At 36.2% G+C, this 23,391-nt stretch overlaps 1 protein-coding gene across 3 annotated transcripts in view; it reads right to left on the reverse strand.

Annotated features, from left to right (window-relative positions):
- Window positions 1-23,391, reverse strand: part of LOC136033376 (dual specificity mitogen-activated protein kinase kinase 7-like) — an 87,104-nt gene that overhangs the window by 20,904 nt on the left and 42,809 nt on the right. For all 3 annotated transcript variants that reach the window (XM_065714174.1, XM_065714164.1, XM_065714169.1), the window contains 4 exons: window positions 23,175-23,287; window positions 12,914-13,024; window positions 6,240-6,401; window positions 1,720-1,874 (listed from right to left, as the gene is read on the reverse strand). In XM_065714174.1, the coding sequence (XP_065570246.1) occupies window positions 1,720-1,874; window positions 6,240-6,401; window positions 12,914-13,024; window positions 23,175-23,287 (541 nt within the window). The remainder of the gene's footprint in view (window positions 1-1,719; window positions 1,875-6,239; window positions 6,402-12,913; window positions 13,025-23,174; window positions 23,288-23,391) is intronic.

Consider the following 23,391-nt stretch of genomic DNA (forward strand, 5'->3'; position numbering starts at 1 on the left):
GTTCGTAAGTTAAAAACACTTCATTTTTTCTATTTTTCCGAATTAACCGGCCCCTCACTCCCCCCCCCCCCCAGGTGGTCAAATCGGGAAAAAGACTATTTCTAATTTTATTATTTTAATTTATTTATTTCTAATTTAGTCCCTGATACGCCTGCCAAATTTCATCCTCCTAGCTTACCTGGAAGTGCCTAAAGTAGCAAAACCGGGAACGACAGACAGATAGACAGACCAATAGAATTGCGATTGCCGTCCTAGCCGAGTCGGTTGGAGCGCTGGATTTGGGATCCTTTGTCTGAAAGGACGCGGGTTCGAATCCCAGTGTATCCAATTGTTCAGTTTGGGACGGGAGTCAGTGGCGTGACTCTGTAAGCTTAGCCAGAGTCGATCCAGCTTTAAATGGGTACCTGGAGAAATCTGGGGAAGGTAAACAGGAAGGGTGTGCGAAAGCACAGGATGGTTGGCCCCCAACCCCCCATTGCACTTCCTGGCTGAAGGGCCAAGAAACGGAGATCAGCACCGCCGGTAGGGACTGTAAAGTCTAATGCCGTATCCTTTACCTTTTTTTTTTACCTTAATACCAAGTGCCATAAAAACTACTCGTAAAACATTACCCATATATAATAACCTGACTCATAAAACAGCACCCATGATACCATAATATACCTATTTTTGGACCATAATGGAATTCCACGAAAATATTCACAAAACCAGAAAAAGTAAATGAGAATACGCTTTTTATCACTTTTACTCAAAAACTTCAAAAATGGAACAATGAAAAATACATGAGGTGCAAAAACATTGAATTATAAATTACAGGAAGTGTTTTTTTATCAAAACGACCTTTCACCCAGACTAGCAGGCCATATGTTATCCTAAGTTGTTCCAAAACAGATGATAACACCAACTCCTGTGTAGCTTTAATTGACGGACCAAAAGGCAATTTTGGTTCGTCTAAAAAAACACACTCGAGAAGTGAAGTCTGGTGAAAATAAAATATGATGAAAATAAATCATTTTATTAGCAAAATTTTGAAGGTCGTTTGTGAATTATTAAATGGGTAGCTTCAGCGTCAGCTGACCGTCTCAAAGACAAAGAAAAATTCATTATAAGTATAGCTGAAATTTGAGTTTTGGGTTTTCAGTCTCCTCCTTTAAGGATTGGGATGACAGAATGAACAGTTTAAGTATTTACATCCGTCAATTGCTTTCTTAGCCAGTCTCTGAACTCATTCTAACTTCTGCTGGTCACCTTTTTCCAAAAAGACTCCTAACCCCCTCGTACATTTTCGTTAATATGTGTTCAACAAATTTCTGTCCTTTCAACAGGTGCCAGTGACATAAGAAAATGTGTTTAAATGTTATATGTTTTAGATTATTAATCTGCTCCCCTAAAGCATCCAATATTTTATTTCCGTAATCATCAAATCACCCTCCAACTCATTGATTGTTTGATACAGGTTGCAATTTTTTTCTTGTATTAGCCTTTCAAGGTGAGTAACTATCATAACATCACCAGTATACTCATTAATAGCTTCAGCTAACGCATCAAAAGATCCAATACTAAGATTATTGATTCATGGAGCTTCAGCGTCGGCTGACCGTCTCAAAGACAAAGAAAAGTTCATTATAAGTAAAGCTGAATTTTGAGTTTTCTGTCTCCTCCTTTAAATATTTCTTAACCCCTGCCATTCAAATAGAAGAGTAATAGAAGATACTTCACCATTAAAAAGTCCAAGATGTTCTGCCAGAGCTTCATTTGATGTCAGGCGCTGTATCAAGGGTTTTCTTTGCGAATCTGGAGTTCTCGGGGGAATAGGAGGAGGATCTGATATAACACGCCGAAGAATAGGAGATGGTGGAGTAAATCTTGATGATCTAAGAAAAAGTTACTTCATTATTAATTATTAAAGTAAGAAACCTAGGAAAATAAACATTAAAGCGTGTTAAGTTGGAGTATAGATTAGGGTTTAAAGTACCTGACACAGAAATTACATAAGTACCAGAAATAATGAAAAAAATATGATTGTTTGGATTGTTTTAGTAGAAATTTTCCGACCACATCTCTAAAAATTAAGGATAGTTGAAGATGCATTTTTCAATGAAAAGGATCTTTCACATAGAGTTTTTATCATGAGCAGGCACAAAAATAAAAAAGAAACGTGGGAAAAATCAGCAAACAAAATACTAAAAACATATGGTACCAGAAGGTCCGAGACACACTCGGCGTTTTTTGCCCAGCGTTTCTTAGAGGTGTATAGGATAATATTGTGACTAACACATTAGGCGGTAAAACAAACGTCGAAGGCAGCACCGCAGCCGCAAAATAAACGCTAGATGAAATAAACGCCTATTCCGAGATTGGGGCCTATGGAACTAAATGGGACGGCGCACACTCTACGCCTTTTTCCCACAGACGACTGCTGATGTGTGCGTTAGTAGATGATCCATCAATAGTACCTTCTACACTTCCGACAATATCACGTTGAACTTGAAAGAGGACCAGCCCGGTGAGTCTCCCCTCCGTCATTTTATTTCTTAGCCATGTTTTCAATCTTCTCAAGACAGAAAAACTTCGCAGACCAGAGGCTACACTTACAGGCACGGTCATAGGAATCTACAAAAGCGCTAAAATATTCGGGAAAATATCAGCATCACACAGCTGTTTCTGTTCTGTTTCCCCAAGTGTCTCAGATATCTTACCTGTGCTCGTGTTGCCTTCTCTCAGACAAAGTCACAAAGTGTTCCATATTGTCGCTTCTCCGGTCAGGACAGATTCACAAACCGATTGGGAGAGAAACCGAATGCTGACCAGTAATGTGCTGAATTGTATCAGCAAATTATTGTTTGTTCGTTTTTAAACAATTTATTAGCAAGAAAATACATAGCTTAAAAGTATCCAGCGTTTCTTCTGAAAAATGGTTGAAAAATCCAGAATGAAAATTCCAGGAAAGTCCGAAATAATTGTGTCAAACAAGGGAATAAAAACTGATCTTCTACAATATTTCTTGCATGAACTGAATAGCACATCAATCCGATGGCTTTGCTATCATTGGGAATGATATTTCTAAACCTAGTCCAATTGCTACTTCAGATACATCATCGTCAAATGTTTTTTTTTTTCGATTTCACTTTCCTAGCGCTTGACTTCAGCTGAGTAAGAAGGTCCTTGACATGGCTTGCTGTAGACGCAAGGTCCAAGCTTTTCATCTGAATAAGCCGACTCGGTGGCAAAATCAGTCCAGATCTGTTTCTAAAAGAGCACATGGTTAAAACGAGATCAGAGGATACGATGGCAGTCAATTTTGCTTTTGCTGTAGTTATGTATTCTGTCCAGCTTCTGGTGGTCTCAAGAGCAACGACAATTTAAAGAGCTCTGTCACGAACGGCATTCAGGAATCATGCTTTTCAATTCAAAATGTTTCACACATATCAGTTATCTGTGCTTTCATCATTCAGATTAAAACAAAATTACGCTTCAATGGAGTTTATAAGATTCTAGATAGAAGAATCTTTGGACCAGGAGAAATTGTGAGCAAGTTTGAGATATGGACAACACAGGTCATTCTTTTCCTACTTTTTAACTTCTGTCAACCAGAGAAAACAATCGATTCTACAATTGGCTACAATCTTAATCTGTTTTCCCTTACTTGTTGGCTACGTTTTTCGTTTCCAAGGCTTCCAATGTGGGTTTCAAGGTTGAAAAATCTTCCTTTGTCCCAAACCTACTTCTTGTGATTTGAATAAGAGCCGCTGTAGTTCAAAAGTTTTGATCAGGAATCCATATCGCGAATGATAATCCGGTTTTTTAATTTTTTTTTTCAATATAGCTTCCATTATCATTTCCATACAAATTGCTAATTTTAACAGTATTTGTGTCAGACTTGGGCCAAACTTCAGTTGATGCTGCCAACAGATCACACACAATCTTACGATCCGTAACAGCACAATAATTACTAGAATTACTATAACTCTCACAATTTCTACCTTCAGTTACACCGTCCACACGCCTTCCTTTTGAATCAAGATATTTATTCAGCGGCTGACTGACCGTATTTCAAACAGTAGGTTGTACGAAAAATGTGGTTCAATCCCGCTTTCTAGGGCTATAATGTAAGAAAGGTCGAGATGGCTAGGCCATGTTCTGCGGATGAAGGATGAAAGATTGCCGAAGATTGTCCTCTTTGGCCAGCCGTCTGGGGCTTTCCGGAAAGCAGGTCGTCCTTGTCTGGGTTGGGAGGATGTCATAAAGATTTAAAGGAAATGGGAACTTCCTGGGTGGGTGTAAAGAGGGTGGCCTTGAATAGATTAGGCTGGAGGAGGAGCGTGCGTAGCTGTGTTGGCCTCAGGCGGCTTGGTGCTGCAGTGAGTTATTATTATTATTAGTAGTAGTAGTAGGTCTCTGCAGCCTTTGCTACAACATGATGAAAGCTTGACTTTATCCAAAAACTTGGCATTGTCCAAACCATTCTCGAATTGTGACTAACCCTATGGTGTTTCTGTTATTGCTAACTTAGTTGCTGAAAACAAATCAATCACATTTTCCGACAGTTTTACGATTTACATTATAGTTAACCGTAAAACTGTCGAAAAATGTGGTTGAAATTACTTTTTTTATTAGTAAATAAGCGTCAAGGTTATAATTTTTTTTTGGTCTCATAACTGGGTAATCAAGTTAAGACTTTCACAGAATTTTCGTTGGGTGTGGGGGGGAGATAGGCTAATTCAAATTTCTTCTATATTTTTTCCATGGCTCTCTACTTTTTGGTATTGTTGTCAAGGAGACCTTGAATATAGATATTTAGGTGATTACAAGCTTACCTCTCCCCATCCCAAATTAAAGTGTCCACAATCCTTTAAAAATACAATTTCAACTCTGTTCAGTTTATCTTCATAATAATTCTGTCGCTTTCCATAACAAATTAAAGTCACTTAATTTCAACTTCGCTTTATATTAAATTAGTGTCAATGGGGATATCTTATAAAGGAAAGGTAGTAGGAATTATTCACCAAAGCACTTTTGAAATGCTGTCAGGAAAATGGGATTTTTCTCTAAGCACCAGGCAAACTAAGTTCTCTGTGATTCCACACAAAAGTAAACAATCGGTTGGTTTTTTATTTATTTTTTTTTTATTTCTGTCTGTTGTTCATCTCACTCTGCTGCCATATTTGCTGCCTTTTTTTTATAAGTAAGTTTTATAAGTTTCTTATAAGCTGCCTTTTTTTTATAAGTAAGTTTTATAAGTTTTTTATAAGCTGCCTTTTTTTTATAAGTAAGTTTTATAAGTTTTTTATAAGCTGCCTTTTTTTTATAAGTAAGTTTTATAAGTTTTTTATAAGCTGCCTTTTTTTTATAAGTAAGTTTTATAAGTTTTTAATAGCTGCCTTTTTTTTATAAGTTTTATGGTAGAAATAAGTACTAGGCTACGAAAATGAAGTTTGATACCACTTTCTTCAGCTATAATGAAAGAAAATGGATAGCTTAGTCGACTTTTCAAAATGAAGGATGGCAGAATTCCAAAAAATGGTGCTTCTGGTCATACGCCTAGGACCCAACAAAAAGCAGGTAGTCCCAGTAGAAAAAGTCATGAGAAATGATTTAACGAGAGTTCGAACTTCATAGGAGCGGATAAAGAATAAAGATTTGAACAGACTAGGTGGAGGAGGAGCGTATGCAGTAGTGTTGGCTTCAGAGAGATTGGTGTTGCTGCATGTTGTGTGTTGTAATTGTAAAATACGTTAAATATGAGCAATCAAAAAAAAAGACGGCTGGATTATAGAAAGATATCAGTAAGTTTCGGACACCTTTTTCGGATTCTTTTTTTACACTTTCTATAACGAATTTGATGTTATACATGCCTCTGACATTTTTCTTTTTTTTCTTCCCAGAATAAAATTCCTGGGAAACAACTAACCAAACATTAATATCACAAATTAAAACGGAGCTGGGCTGCTGTTGATTTATCCAGACTATAAAACAAGCAAGAAAAGATGAAACAAATGTATAGAAAAGTATATAGAAAAAATTCTCAAAATTATTTTTTTTGTTACTATGTTCTGTAAAACATGAAAAGGTTGCTCTTAATGAACTTGGACACTAAGCTTCGGATACTTTTTAAGATATCTTTCTTGTTCAAAGGAACATAATTTTCCCCTTCTTAATTAAATTATAAATGAATCAAATGAAAAGAAAACACAATTAGCAGAGTATTTTCTGCCACTTTGAAGTCTTTCACCGCTTACCCACGCTTGGATGAAGTTCTTTTGAAAGTTGAATCTTGATCTGATGCAAGGACCTGTTGGTACCAGCCAGTGACGTCTACATCCGCATGTTCATAGCGCCTGATGAACGGATGCTCCAGGAGTTTTTTGTATTTCGGCCTTTGTTTATAGTTCTTTATCAGACTGCAAAAAAAAAATCTATACAATTCACAAGAAAATAGCAATTTCTTCTAAGTTTACGGCCATTTTCAATGTCACAAAATCCCATCCCAGGTTTCAGAGTCAGACCAAAGAGAAGGAACTGGCGCTAATAATGACGAAAAAATTCAACACCATCTATCATTCGGCGACAATTGGCATTTATTTCAGTATAATAATAAGAATAATTAGTTTAATTTGTGTTGTTTGTAAAACTAGTGTAGTCATAAATGTTCGATCTCAGTTCCTGACAGAACAATGAGTTAATAACTCATATGGCACTTGTGACAAGGCAAGAAGAGCTAAGAGCCAAGAGCTCATATTGTATGAGCTCTAACAAAATTCTAAGAATCAATAGATTGATTTAAAAGGAAAATCAGAGGCTTAATGACGGTCAGGATTTAAAATAAGAGCTCTGAGTCACGATGTCCTTCTAAGTATAAAAATTCATTAAGATCTCATCACCCACTCGTAAGTTATAAATACCTCATTTTTTTTCTAATTTTACCTCTCCCTTTAGCCCTCCAGATGGTCGAATCTAGGAAAACGACTTTATCAAGTCAATTTGTGCAGCTCTCTGACACGCCTACCAATTTTCATTGTCCTAGCACGTCCAGAAGCACCAAACTCGTCAAAGCACTGCCCCCCCCAATTCCCCCAAAGAGAGCGAATCTAGTATGGTTACGTCAATGTATCTACGGTTACGTATCTACGACATTTGCTTATTCTATCCACCAAGCTTCATCCCGATTCCTACGCTCTAAGCGTTTTCCAAGATTTCCGATTTCCCCCACCAACTTCCACCAATGTCAACAGATCTGGTCGGGATTTGAAATAAGAGCTCGGAGACATGGATTCCTTCTAAATATCAAATTTCATTAGGATCCGGTAACCCGTTCTTAAGTTAGAAATACCTCAATTTTTCTAGATTTTCCAAATTAACACCCCCCAGCTCCTCTAAAGAGAACGTATCTCTTCCAATTATGTCAATCACGTATCTAGAACTTGTGCTTATTCTTCCCATCAAGTTTCATCCCGATCTCTCCACTCTAAGCGTTTTCCAATATTTCTGTTTCTCTCTTCCAAACCCCTACGTCCCCAGATCCGCTTCGAGTTGAAAATGGAGCATCTGAGACATAATATCCCTATATATATCAAGTTTCATTAAGATCCGATCACCTATTCGTAAGATAAAAATACCCCAATTTTCACGTTTTCCAAGAATTTCCGATTCCCCCTTCGAATCCCCCCAATGTCACAGGATCTGGTCGGAATTTAAAATACGAGATTTAAAGCACAACACCCTTCTAAATATCGAATTTCATTAAGATCTAGTAGTAGTAGTAGACAGGTTTTATAGCAAAAACTTGACAGCTATCGCTGATTTGTGTTTCTTTACAACATATACAAAATCAAACTACACTTGTAAATATAAATCAAACTATAAATATTAACTCTTATTATACATTTCGACGAAAACCCGGACGAAAGAATTACCATATCGGTTTGTTTTTGCTTTAACGGGAACTAACTTATCTTGCTTTCTCGTTCTTGATGGTAGAGGTTGATCAGGTAGAATGTCACAGTGCTGAGATTTATAAAGCAAGAACTTTCCAAAACTCATTATCAGAGTTTCGTACCGGTTTTGGAGTGACGGCAGTCCTAGCACTTCCAGAGCCTTTCCGTAGGGGATGTCACGGTGGCCCAAGATGATCGATACCGCTCGCTTCTGTACCGATTCAAGCTCCTGACAAAGATACACTGTTCTAAGTACTGAGGGCACCCAAACAAGGCACGCATATTCCAGAATGGGGCGGACATACGCTACGTATGCATACTTAATACTCTCTGTGTTTGCACCGAACCTACGCATACCGTTTAAAGTCTGTAGACTAGCGTTTGCACTTTTAACCACGTTTTCAATATGTGCGGCAAAGCTGAAGTCATTGGAGAAAGTAACTCCAAGGATCTTGATATTGTTTGTTAGAAGGAATGGAACATTTGGCTCCACAACATCACTTTTTAGCGGGTTAAAGCGCACCATCTTCGACTTGTTCACAGTAATCTCAAGATTTAGCCCCACACACTCTTTTGTGAAAACACTGAAAAAGTTTGAACTGAATTGTGGCGTCACAACTCCGTTTTGTACTAAATATTTCAGGATAAATGACAGGTCATTCACGAACTTGTAGCGGTCATCATAGTCAGCTATGAGGAAGTTAATTACAGACAAGAATACAATATCTGCAAGCTTAGTGCCCTGAGGGGCTCCACAGGTTGATTGAGGACCATTCGGAATTACTATCACCTTTGTAGAGAGCAAACACACGATGCATCCTCTGACTGAGAAAGTCCAACACGAGCGTAAGAGTCTTTTTCTTAGACCCCATTAGCTTGAGATTAAGAGCAGCTACAATGTGATTGATTAAATCAAATGCCTTTCGGAAATCTATGGCACCAAGGTCTTCGAAACTGTGACCTTTTTCGACCCACTTGAGGAGACTGTCGTACATCCGCACTAGGTACACTGAGGTATTACAGTCCTTCAGTCCACCGTATTGTCTCTGGTCGATAGATCCCTAGATTTGATCAAGTAAGACCCTCATGATAAAGGTCTCGGCCACTTTTGCCAGGCATGGTGTTTGCGAAATAGGTCTAAGTTCGTCACAGCTCTTAGGGTTGGTAACCTTCGGAATTATTGTAACGTAAGCTTTCTTCCAAAAAGCTGGAAAGATCCCTATACGAAAGCAAAGGTTTATCAGCACTGAGAGTGGTTTTGCAATGAAAGGGGCGTATTATCGAATCAGTTTGGGTGGAAGTTCGTCTGGATAAGCTGAACAGTTTACTTTCACCTTCATCAGGGTCTTATAGGTTGTCATCTCATCGAAAACAACTGCACCTTCATTTGCGCGGGAGTCAAGTATTTCAGACTTCTGGGCTTGTGTGGGAGAAGGAAATGAAGTCCAGGTGCGTGTGAAATATTGATTAACCTCATCAGCAGTTGTGTAAGTTCCGTCAGGGTGGCTTATTTTTATGCTATTATGAATGGACTTGCCAGTGATTTGCTTGACCGTTCAGTGCCATTTCCTGGGATTAGTGTGCCTAAGACTGTCCGAAAATTTCTCACGTCCGTAATCTTTCTCCACACTTCTCGTGAGAGAGGTAATGTGATTTCGCAATTTTTTCGCATTTTGCGAATCTCCTTCTTGGAAAAGCTTGCACTTTTTAGTCACCCGTTCGTAAGTTACAAATACCTCATTTTTCCGAATTACCCCCCCCCCCCGCTCCACCAAAGAGAGCGGATCCGGTCCGGTTATGTCAGTCACGTATCTTAGACTTCTGCTTATTTTTCCCACCAAGTTTCATCCTGATCCCTCCACTCTAAGCATTTTCCATGATTTTACTTCCACCCCTCCAAACTCCCCAGAATATTACCAGATGCGGTCGGTATTTAAAATAAGAGCTTTGAGACACGATATACTTCTAAATAACAAATTTCATTGAGATCTGATTACCCGTTCGTAAGTTAAAAATGCCTCATTTTTTCTAATTTTTCAGAATTAACCCCCCCCCCCCCCCAAACTACCCCAAAGAGAGCGGATCCGTCCCGGTTATGTCAATCATGTATCTAGGACTTGTGCTTATTTTTCCCACCAACTTTCATTCCAATCCCTCCAATCTAAGTGTTTTCCAAGATTTTAGGTTTCTCCCTCGCAAATCCCCCCCCCCAATGTCACCAGATCTAGTCGGGATTTAAAATAAGAGCTCTGAGACACGATATCCTTCCAAACATTAAATTTCATTAAAATCTGATCAACCGTTCGTAAGTTAAAAATACTATCTTTTTTCTATTTTTTTCGAATTAACCGGCCTCCCACTCCCCCCCCCCCCCCAGATGGTCAAATCGGGAAAACGATTATTTCTAATTTAATCTGGCCCGGTCCCTGATACGCCAGCCAAATTTCATCGTCCTAGCTTACCTGGAAGTGCCTAAAGTAGCAAAACCAGGACCGACAGACAGACGGACAGACCAACAGAATTTGCGATTGCTATATGTCACTTGGTTAATACCAAGTCCCATAAAAACGATTACAAAGCTCGAAAAATGCCAATTGTCGCAAAACATTAGATGACATTGATGGTTTTTTGGCTGACAATAGCGCCAGTTTTCACTCTTTTAAGATACCCATACTCTTTGAGTTAGAAATTAGAAGAATCTTTGCAAAAGACAAAATAAACAAATCTTAGTGTTACTAAACTAAGCTTAGAGTTTCTGCCTCAACACGCCATATTTGCAGGTAAAGAGCGCTCTAATGAGGAGAGCTCTCATCCCTATTTAGAGACACATTTTGTTTGTTGGTGATTTGCATCAATTCACATGGGTATGAGACTTCTCGATAAAAGAGGAAAAATATAACTGACTCCTCCAAAGCCAAAGAAGGTTCGCAAAACCATGGTGGACATTAGAATGGAGTGCATGCCAGTGGTCGAAAGGACATATCTGGATAAGGCTAAAGGGTGAAACTTACTAATCAGTTGAAACTTACTGGGTGTATTGAGGGGGAATATCGACGAATATTTTTCTCGTGGAGGTCAAAATGGCTTCGGACCAACACAAACCAAAAGATTATACTGATTTTAAAATCTATGTATTTGAATAATATTGCAAGGACCCGCCCACTATTACTAAATTTTTTAATGTTTTACTACTAAAATTTCTAAAAGGTTTTAAAAAAGACAAAAAAAATTCAAATATTCCTTTTGTTAAGCAATAAGGTATGCCAATTAAATCGAACACAAATTGATTAAAAAATAACTTTACCATTTTCAAGACTTTTTTTTTACCAAAGACAAGCAAAAATAAAGTCAACTAATAGTTTAAGCGTAAAAAGAGCGTAAACAACTATTAAATAACAATATAAACGTATAGAGAGCATAAATAACTATCCAATAAATGAAAACAGCCAAAAACAACTAGCTATCCAATAAATGAAAACAGCCAAAAACGAATAACGATCCAAAAAATGAAAACAGCCAAAAATGAGCAGCTATTACAACGGATAATCAAGTCAAACTCAAAATGAACAGAAACTAACACAAATAAAGATAGGTCTAACGTGCCTCCGTGTTTTCTAAAGACCAGAATGTCATTTGTACTTGAATGAAAACAAAATAAATTTTAGACATTTTTCTCTTTATAGCATTAATAAATCAAAAATTTCTGAGACTTTCAGGAATGAATATTAGTATATATTAAACTGTCAATCTACATTTCATTATGGTTTTGAGCAATCGTGACTATTATGGCCATTTTTCTTTTATTTTTCATGTCATGACAAATAAAAACACACAGCTTGACAAGAATCTGTTTTCAGTAAATCACAAATGAGAAAATTAGAGAAAATTATTTAAAAACAGCTAATCCCGCTTTACTATCTTTACAAATGCAGTAGTGGAGGAAGGCCACGCGTTTCGCAAGGGAACCCTAAAAATGCTTGCCTGTTTTTCAGCTCTCTCTCTCTCTCTCCACTCAAACAGCACTAGGAGTTTAGGTTTATACCCATACCAGCCCACTTCAAACAGTAGTTATTGGAACGAAGGGTGTTCACGACGGCTCCCCTTATTTTTGGCCCAGTTTCTAATTTAATGTTTTTTGTTTGATTTTTAAATAGTCTGAGCGCAATTTAATTCTCTCTGTATAATTTAGTTTTTGTATTAAAAAAAAAAGAAAAAATAGACAGTTTGGACCAGTTATCGGTATATTTTTGTAAGTAATGGTTTCAAAAAGACATCACCAAAAATGGACCTGCATGTGGAGGCCAAACTAAGAAAATTAACTTTTTATTTATCTACCTCATCATGTAAAAGCACCTCCTGCTAGAGGAGGAGACCTCACCGGAGGAGACCTCAAGAACCTCTTTCATTGTTTGATTGCACCGCCATTAGGCAGGAAATTATCGCAAAAATCGGGCTATTCAGGCTGCTTTCTGTTTACCTAGACATTATCCTAACTTTGAGCTTCAAGTGCAAAACCATCGTAAATTTGTTTACACAGATTCAAATTTTTTTTAAGTTTGCATATCATCCTCATTTTTCGTCTTTCCTTTTCTTTCCTCTTATATTTCTACTTTTTTTCTTCGACCTATTACAATCTGGGACTTTGTTTTCTCTTAAGGGTTTTGCAGAAAGTTGAGATTCTCTTACAGATTATGAATCTATTCGATAAGATTCTTTGAATAGAGCTTATTTGTCAATTGAAACAGTTAGTATGTAAACAACGACGATGTCTATTTTCCAATCCGCGGTAAGCCTGTAGTTCTAAATTATTTTACAATTTCAATAGATGATAAGCTTCAGCTACCAACAGAAAGCGGATATTACTGAAAAAGGGTCCTAACGCACGCCAAGAATATAGAACACCTACCCCATCTAAATAAAATTGACATTGGTTCTCAAAAAGAAAATAAAATTTTGGTTTTAATATACAACCGACTTACCAAACTTGTATAAATGAACAAAACTCATTGGAAAATCCGTCTTCCTGAGTAATTGCAGGGGGATCATCTTTTAATACTCTGGCAAGCAGCTCGAAATCAGTGGTACAATCTCTAAAATAAAAATAAGAATTGTTAAAATATTTTCAAACCAAGAATAGCAAATAGAATAACGTCTGAAACATTTACAAGTAAAAAAAGAAAAATTCTCACACTTCTACTAGATTTCTCCTCGTTTCTGTGTCCGAAACTTGTCCGCAGAATTCCCAAGTTAACACACATTATTTTATTTAACATAATTTTCAGCTCATCAGACATGGCTCTTTTTTAGGTTCAACTTTACTCAGATTTCCACTTCGTCTTAGCGTATACAGAGTTTTGTTTTTGAAACTCTCAGAGGCGATTGCTTATATTAAAGAGTCATAAGCTTCAATGTATTATTTTCTCCAGAGCCACTTCATATGGAAGGGGTGATCGTAAGCGCCCTTTTCGGCTGTTCTCACCCCAAAGACATGAAATCAAGATTTTGAAATAACCATTTTGTTCACAAGTCTAATAGTAAAAAAAACTTCCATAGATGATATGACCCACCCCCCGGCCCTTGAGGCAAAGGCTATAAGTTATGCAAGTTTCCCATTGTTTGCATATAGGGTTTGTTATTGGGAAAGGAACATATTTTCTCTCAGGTTTTAAAGAAGGCTCAAAGTATTAAAGTGATACTTTCAGAAACTGTTAGTGGAGGAGGGTGTTAAACAGAACCAAATACATAGAGCGGGGTAGTTTTCAAATAAGCGTATCACCAATATCTAAGAAACAGCTAAGGGAACTAAAATTCAAACATTCAGGGCATGTTGAGAGATGTTGGAAAGTGATCGGAGGGCCACCAGCCCCCAGGCATCCTCTCCCACTTAAGATACCTCAGACCCCTCAACACTGATTATAACTTCGAAAAGATCATTTTGTTCAAGAGTAAAAACGTCTAATAATTATACCTCGGGGGATGTTAGGCCCCCTCTCTGCCGCCCTCAGGAGAAGGTTTTTAAATTATACAATTCACCCGTTATTTACATGCAGGATTTACCAATGGGAAAAAGGGGCGGAGGCGGAATTTTTGATCGTGAGTATCTCAGAGAAAGCTAAGGGTACTGAAGTGAAATTTCACGCCATCTTTAGGAGAATGTTGAAAATATAAAAAGACACTATGCGTATCCAGGTTATCTGAAGGTCGAATATACTATATCTTGAGAACGGCCAAAGATATAAGATTCAATTTCTCAGGGCCGCTACTACTATTTCTACTGCAACTACAACTACTTGTATCTTCAACTACGACTACTTATGGTTATGAATGAGACTACTTCAAATTGTGACTTTTTCTACTTTCGACAGCTTTCAGGATACGTTAAAAAAAAATCAAAATACACTATGTACATGCAAGTTGTCAAAAGTGCGGGTCAGCAATATCTTAGAAGCGACTGAGGGTATTAATTTGAAACTTTCAGGGCATGTTGAGAGCAGGCATGTACAGTTTGTTTGGGGAGGGCAAATTCTTCAAATCCCTTATTCTGTGAGAATTACCAGAAAATTTTGGGAGAATAACAAAATCGTGAGATTTTGGGGGGAGGGGTTGGAGGCCATCCCCTTCTGCGTACGTGCCAGGTTGAAGGATGCTGAAAATTGATCGGAGGGCAACCAGCTTCCTTTCCCTCTCACTCCTTTTAGATAACCCTCCTCCTCAGCCCTGATCAAAATTTGGTAAGTCATTTTGTTCAAAATAGTCCAAAGGTCTAATAACTGCGTCTCCCGAGGATGCAGTGCTCCACTCCCCCTCAAAGCACCTGGGCAAGGGTCGCAAATAGTACGAATTGTTTATTGTTTACATACAGGTCATGTCATTGGGAAGGAGGGGAATGTTTGATCGTCGGTGTCTCCGAGGCTGAGGGAATTAAGGCGACTTCAGGGAATGTCGAGGAACTCGAATATATTATTTTAAAAATCCAAGTGATGATATTGACACATTAAAAAAACTCACTTAGACGACAAGACAATTCTCTGTGGTTTTGATTTTGTAACTAAGTACACATACTGTGATTTTAAAATTTTGAGTGCATATTAAGAAATAAAATACAGAAACGTTTTGATTTGTTACTGGATGTAACTTCAGAAAGCATGGATGTTGAAGTTATAATGAAATTCGTAGTTTCAGTCAACAAGTACCCCTTTCATTACGGTTTTAGAGAAGAATTTTATCAAAGGTCACTGGAAAAGATAGCAGTTTACTTTTTTCAATATATAGAAAATCAACTTATAATGAGAGATATCTGAACTTTCATTAATGTCATCCAGTTACAGTGACAAAGGAATAGTTTAGATCATTGGTGGATAGGGTGTACTGACTTTGTTCCCCGGAGCATACTGACAGTGAATTATTGCATTTGAGAGATATTTTATTTTGCAACGGGTATCCAATTCAATTCGTACATGAAATAATAAAAAAGACAAAATAAGCATGTAAAAACAGTAAAAACGGAGAAACCCAATCTATTGACTCTGTAATTTCAAACAAATGCGTTTTTTTTTACCTAATACACAAGATCTTGGCGAGGAAATTGAGCGTACTTTATTGAAACATAAGATTGAAACTTGCTTCAAATCGATCAGGCCATTCGATAACTCTAAATTCTGGGGAAACAAAAACAGTAGCATTTTAGCGAGTTAAGTGAGCACGGAAATTCCATAGATCATGGTCTAAAATTTATAAAGCCTCCCAAAACTTTTGCTTCGTCTTTAGCGGAACTTTTTTTTCACCCAGGTCTTTTCGTACAATTTTAAGAAGTAATGGTTATTTCCAATTAGGGCCATATTCAGTATTTTTTCGAGGGGCGCAAAAGAATTTAGGGGGAATGTTTATGTTTAACAAAAAACTTAAAAAACGCATCAAAATTTGTTTATATTCATTTTTATTACGCTTTATGAGTCAGACAAACATTTAGAGCGGGAGCTCAAACCCCCTAATCCCCCCACTCCCTGGATACGGCCTTGTTTCCAATAATAAAAGTTTTACGCAATGGGCTAGGAAAACATTAGAAATAAAAAGATATATTTTCTCAGATTTGTCAATTAGTACGGACACTGAAAATTTTAATATTGATTCCATTTATGTCGTAATTTAAAAAAAAGAGCCGAAATTCAAAAACTAAGACCTGCAGAAGACTCCAAGGGAATAAATTAAATAAATACCACAAAGATTGGCGGCACTGCATGCTAACCGAAGGATCATTTCTCAAAAGAATAATTAAGTTCATTTTCAAATTTTAAATTTATAATCTCGCTTTTGCCAGTTTGTTTGCTGTGTTCATTGAAGTAGCTGACTATGTGTATATGTGCGCATTAATTTTATATATAGCAGTTGTGTTGTTCCATTCTTGTGTTTTTTATTTATAATCTTTTAGTTTTAGATTCCCATTGTTTTTGCTTTATTTTCAGATTTCCATTGTTTTTCTCAGACGCCTTGCTGTATACGGACAAAACTTTCGTTTGATTGTTCCTCTTGTTTTTCTTCCTACTGGTCATAGACAAATTTATCGTCTCCAGATGTATTTCTTTGATTTGCTCAGTTTTTATCACAGCGACGTATCTGTAATATCTTGAGAACGACTATGGGTACTAATTAGAGACTCCCTGGGTCACTACAACTTCTGCTACAGCCACTGCAATTATGACTACTTGTGACTAAAATTCCTTACAGCTATGACTGTGACTACTTTCAGGATATATTGAGGAGAATATTGAATAGAATCAATGCACACTATGCGCATGCTGGTGGTCAAAAGGGCGTATCAGCAATATCTCAGGAGCAGCTGAAGGTATTAAGTTAAAACTTTCATGGCAAATTGAAGAGGATGTTAAATTTCGGAGGGTCACCAGTTTCCGCTCCTCCTCCCCCTTTATAGATACCCTTTCCAATTTGTACAAAACGGCTTAGAGATCTAATAACTATGCCTCCAATAATACCGTACACCTAAATGTGCCCGGGGATAGGGTTGTGAGTTATGAAATTGGCCCATTCTTTACTTACAGGACTTACTACTGGCGATGAGGGAAATATTTGTGGGGTACTAAGCCGAAACTTTAGGGAATGTGGAAGGGGTTGTTGAACTAAATAAAATACACTATTTGGATCCAGATTATTAGAAAGGCGACAAATTAGGAACGGCTAGATGTATTAACTTAAAACTTTTAGGGCCACTATTACTGAGACATTTACAGCCTTATGCATTTTGTTTGTTTTCGGAGCCCCTTACCTGCAAAGGCCTATAGCCTTACTTAGCGTAACCATTCAAAGGTACGACAAAATGATCTTAGTTATGCCAGTTAATCAGTTTCAAATCTACAGTTCCCTTACTTCATACTTCATATATAAATACAGTGGGACAATAGCTCAGGCATTCCAGTTATTTGTGCAGGAAAATAAATAATAATAGAAACAGATATATTACAGCAGTAGCAGAAAACATGACTTCGAAAGAAGACAGAGAAGAATTCTGTTAAATTTACTTCTTTTCAATTAGTTTATTAATTTCTGATTCATCAAAGTTGTTTATTCGTTATTATTTCTTAAGTCGATGAACCAGATTTAATAACAGAGTTTGATGTAAACTTAATTCAAAAGAAATTAATCAGTTGAGAATTCATAGTATTCTTATTCATTACCTCAGGAGATCAACACAGCAGCAGACGCTCCTCCCCATCCCCCTAAAAATCCATGATAAACATACAATGCTAAATATAAAATATAAGTAAAAAATCCATATCCGATATATGTTATAAATAAAATTTTATTTTATTTATTTTATTTTTATTTATTTTATTATATGTTATAAAAAGCTTTTTCTATCAGAAAAAGCATAGAAGCTTATAATAGTAGAATTGGTCGGCACCCATGGAGCGCTATTTTGATTCAATGAATGTTTTGCTTTTGTATGTTTTAATTGTTTTTAAGTAAGGTGAAGTGTTGCAAAGTTTTTCGTGTAGTTTTTTAGGTCATTTCCTTTTCCCTCTTTTCTTTTATTCACATTATACTCCGTTTTTCATGTGTATTATAACAGGTTATAAATAAATTCAATTCAATTCAATTCAAAATTTAAAAATTAAATAAATCCTTTAGAAGCATCTATAAACATGCAATTCATTAAGTGAGAAAAATTTTGGACCAACTAAATGCTAATGAATAATTACAGTTTGCGAAAGAAAAATTCGTATTAATTATCATTCCAGTTACGTCACTTGCACCTTTTTTTTTCTTACAGTTACAGGAGCAAAGTGACTGAATCCTATGTAGAAATAAGGTATTTTCCATCATTTTATGGTATACCACCGGACAAGGCTGAATAAAACAGTTGGAATGTGTACAACAATAAAACTCTTCAAACATTTTTTTAAGGCACACTGGATTCGTAAGTACGAATCCAGTGCATTTAAAATAAATAAATAGACAGACAAGGCAAGGCAAGACAAACATCCAATAAGAATGTAAGCAGGATCCAGCATACTCCGGATACAGCAACCGCAAAGGAACGGAGAGTGAAAATAAAATAAAATGATGGAGAAACTAACATTTTTAACAATATAATAAAGTAACCGGTTTTCATGGCCTTTATACCTGACAATTAGCTTCGGATCGGTGGGAAAATACATTGTAACTATAATTTAGTTAAATATTTAGTTGGTATTTTGGTTAGGTTAGAAAAGGTTTGTTTAGGTTATATATTTAATACATGCTATGCTTTAATATATTGAGATATATTGAGAGCAGCTTGAGGAATCGAGTTGGAACTTTCCGGGAAAACTGAGGGATATGTTGGGCTAAATCAAAAGACACTATGTGCTAACGGGTTTGGGGCAATGGGGCATATTGATAATATCTTAGTAACGGCAAAGGATATTAACTTGTAACTTTCAGAGCTACTGCTACTACTACTATTACTTCTACTGCTACTTAAATAATTTTGTAAGCCCTATTGTCTTGCCATAATATCGAGAATGGGGTTTTATATGGCCAAGGAAATTACTTGATAAAGCAAGAAAAATAATGTGATAAGGGTTGTAAAACAAACAAGACACAGCGAACCATAATAAACAATCAATCTTAACCGAATAAAGACAAGGTTTATGATGTATCCGGATGGCTATGACAAAAAATTTATTACGAACACATAGAAAAATATGTGTAAGAAGTATGGAAAGAGCCTACTAATCTAAAGCAAAAGCTGAAATCACACATCAGCTTCTTAAAATGTTGCATCCACGGGGCTGTACAGTTCTTCGTTTTTATGGTCTATCTAAAATTCACAGCCCGGAAATCACCTTCGGTCATTTATATCCTCGTTCAACTCTCCTACAGCATAGATAAAAATTTTTAAATTAACATGAAAATTCTCGTGATTTTTTTTTTTTCAAAAGTAAAACCATGTTTGGTCACACCAAACACGAGAATTGCTAATTTTTATCTGTAATCAATGTATGCTGATTGTGATCTCAGAACAGCCAAAAATATTTTGGAGGTGAAGCTCAAGGCTAACTCATATATCTGATTAATCTACACTCGCATTATTTAAACTCTTGATTCACTCACATATCCTTTAACAAAAATTCTTGAGCTAATTTTTACAGACAAAAATACTGGGCTTCCATGGGTGCCCCCTATCACATATAGAAACTCAGCTCATCATGTAAGATATTTTTTCTTATATTAATTTAAAAAAAAAATTCTCCACTAAAGAAATTTTTCAAAGAAAAGTAAAGAGCTACATTTACCAAAGACAAGCAGAAATATTTTCAAATAGCAACTCAAGCGCCAAATCGAAAATAAATCACTACGAATAAATAAATGAAACCCAAAACGAACATGAACAGTTAGATCCAGTCTTCCGTTTACAACAACATAGTCAATGAGGTTGACCTTTTTGCTACCATGTGAATACCATATTAATATATGGGCCATTTTATGACAAAATACCGTATTGATAATGAATACATTGCAACACCTACAAAATTGCAGCAGTCTACAACTGTTACTATTTACTTTTCCTACAACAAATTTATTTAGGCATAAGGAAAATACTAACAGGAGCTTATAGTTTTACAATTTTTTTCTTTTTATCTGGAAAGGAGCTTTTGCTTTTAGATCAGTAAGCTCTTTTCGTACTTCTTGAATATGTTTTTCTATGAGTTCACAAAACTTCTTTATCATAGTCATCTGAATCCATCACAACCATCGTCTTTGTTCCGTCATGATGTATTATTAGGGCCTGGCAGCACAAAGCGTCTCCTAATTTATCTAGCTGCATAACTGTACATAATTATAAGCCTAATAGGAGCTTATAGTTTTACAATTTTTTTCTTTTTATCTGGAAAGGAGCTTTTGCTTTTAGATCAGTAAGCTCTTTTCGTACTTCTTGAAGAAGTTTTTCTATGGGTTCACAAAACTTCTTTATCATAGTCATCTGAATCCATCACAACCATCGTCTTTGTTCAGTCATGATGGATTTTTACGGCCTGGCAGCACAAAGCATCTCCTGATTTATCTAGCTGCATAACTGTACATAATTATAAGCCTAATAGGAGCTTATAGTTTTACAATTTTTTTCTTTTTATCTGGAAAGGAGCTTTTGCTTTTAGATCAGTAAGCTCTTTTCGTGCTTCTTGAAGAAGTTTTTCTATGGGTTCACAAAACTTCTTTATCATAGTCATCTGAATCCATCACAACCATCGTCTTTGTTCAGTCATGATGGATTTTTACGGCCTGGCAGCACAAAGCATCTCCTAATTTATCTAGCTGCATAACTGTACATAATTATAAGCCTAATAGGAGCTTATAGTTTTACAATTTTTTTCTTTTTATCTGGAAAGGAGCTTTTGCTTTTAGATCAGTAAGCTCTTTTCGTACTTCTTGAAGAAGTTTTTCTATGGGTTCACAAAACTTCTTTATCATAGTCATCTGAATCCATCACAACCATCGTCTTTGTTCCGTCATGATGGATTTTTACGGCCTGGCAGCACAAAGCATCTCCTAATTTATCTAGCTGCATAACTGTACATAATTATAAGCCTAATAGGAGCTTATAGTTTTACAATTTTTTTCTTTTTATCTGGAAAGGAGCTTTTGCTTTTAGATCAGTAAGCTCTTTTCGTACTTCTTGAAGAAGTTTTTCTATGGGTTCACAAAACTTCTTTATCATAGTCATCTGAATCCATCACAACCATCGTCTTTGTTCCGTCATGATGGATTTTTACGGCCTGGCAGCACAAAGCATCTCCTAATTTATCTAGCTGCATAACTGTACATAATTATAAGCCTAATAGGAGCTTATAGTTTTACAATTTTTTTCTTTTTATCTGGAAAGGAGCTTTTGCTTTTAGATCAGTAAGCTCTTTTCGTACTTCTTGAAGAAGTTTTTCTATGGGTTCACAAAACTTCTTTATCATAGTCATCTGAATCCATCACAACCATCGTCTTTGTTCCGTCATGATGGATTTTTACGGCCTGGCAGCACAAAGCATCTCCTAATTTATCTAGCTGCATAACTGTACATAATTATAAGCCTAATAGGAGCTTATAGTTTTACAATTTTTTTCTTTTTATCTGGAAAGGAGCTTTTGCTTTTAGATCAGTAAGCTCTTTTCGTACTTCTTGAAGAAGTTTTTCTATGGGTTCACAAAACTTCTTTATCATAGTCATCTGAATCCATCACAACCATCGTCTTTGTTCCGTCATGATGGATTTTTACGGCCTGGCAGCACAAAGCATCTCCTAATTTATCTAGCTGCATAACTGTACATAATTATAAGCCTAATAGGAGCTTATAGTTTTACAATTTTTTTCTTTTTATCTGGAAAGGAGCTTTTGCTTTTAGATCAGTAAGCTCTTTTCGTACTTCTTGAAGAAGTTTTTCTATGGGTTCACAAAACTTCTTTATCATAGTCATCTGAATCCATCACAACCATCGTCTTTGTTCCATCATGATGTATTATTAGGGCCTGGCAGCACAAAGCGTCTCCTGATTTATCTAGCTGCATAACTGTACATAATTATAAGCCTAATAGGAGCTTATAGTTTTACAATTATTTTTCTTTTTATATGGAAAGGAGCTTTTGCTTTTAGATCAGTAAGCTCTTTTCGTACTTCTTGAAGAAGTTTTTCTATGGGTTCACAAAACTTCTTTATCATAGTCATCTGAATCCATCACAACCATCGTCTTTGTTCCATCATGATGTATTATTAGGGCCTGGCAGCACAAAGCGTCTCCTGATTTATCTAGCTGCATAACTGTACATAATTATAAGCCTAATAGGAGCTTATAGTTTTACAATTATTTTTCTTTTTATATGGAAAGGAGCTTTTGCTTTTAGATCAGTAAGCTCTTTTCGTACTTCTTGAAGAAGTTTTTCTATGGGTTCACAAAACTTCTTTATCATAGTCATCTGAATCCATCACAACCATCGTCTTTGTTCAGTCATGATGGATTTTTTGGGCCTGGCAGCACAAAGCGTCTCCTGATTTATCAGCTGCAGAACTGTACATAATTATAAGCCTAATAGGAGCTTATTTCATTTTTCTTTGCTTTTGTCTGCGAAGGAGACAAATATTTTTTTTAGCCCCTTCCCTCTTCCCTCCATGTTAAATGTGATTTTCCTTTTCCCAGGACTCCCCCTTACTTTACCCAAAAGTACATGAAAATCTAAACTTTATCTCCCAAGCTATCCCCAATATACTGCAGACATGATACTCTGATGAAATTTATACAGATAATATATTTCAATAAATCTCTGCCTTATCCCCAAGTAAACGTTCAAAATCTAATCGAGTCCTTATCCTTTTCAAAATGCTCACTCAAAGTTTTAGATGAATCTCTTAAACCATTACATAGATATTTTAAATGATTCCTCAAATCTGCCGTAAACTAAGAAGCGACTATAAATAATCCATTGCATTTCTTTTATCAAAAATATATGAACCACGTATTAGAAAATTTAAAATACTGTACACCTTGTGACGGCGTAGTGGAAGACATTGTGTCTCCTAATTAAAGGTTCCCTGATTCAATCCTGCGTGTCACAAGGTAGAACTACGATTCCAGTTTAGGGTTGATTTTTCTGAAAATTAATAGCTATGTAGATATGATCTTTTGACATTTTCTAATAACAAAAAACATATTAGTTTTAAATCAGACAAAATAATCATAAGTAAAGAAATAAGTCATACTTATATGGGAATTGTCCTGTTGCAAGTTCAACAAGAGTTATTCCAAGAGCCCAGACATCAGCTCTGATATCGTAGTTAGGATGACTAGGATCTGGAGGTTCAATTCGTTCAGGCTAAAAAAAGAAAAGAAAACTATTTAAAGTGGAGTAGTAATAGTGAAAATAGTAATAATGGTAAAAAAAAAGAATCCTTCTAGAATTCAGAATAACCTGGATCA

The sequence above is a fragment of the Artemia franciscana genome, chromosome 1, assembly GCF_032884065.1.
Source record: "Artemia franciscana chromosome 1, ASM3288406v1, whole genome shotgun sequence".
NCBI classification, from domain to species: domain Eukaryota; kingdom Metazoa; phylum Arthropoda; class Branchiopoda; order Anostraca; family Artemiidae; genus Artemia; species Artemia franciscana.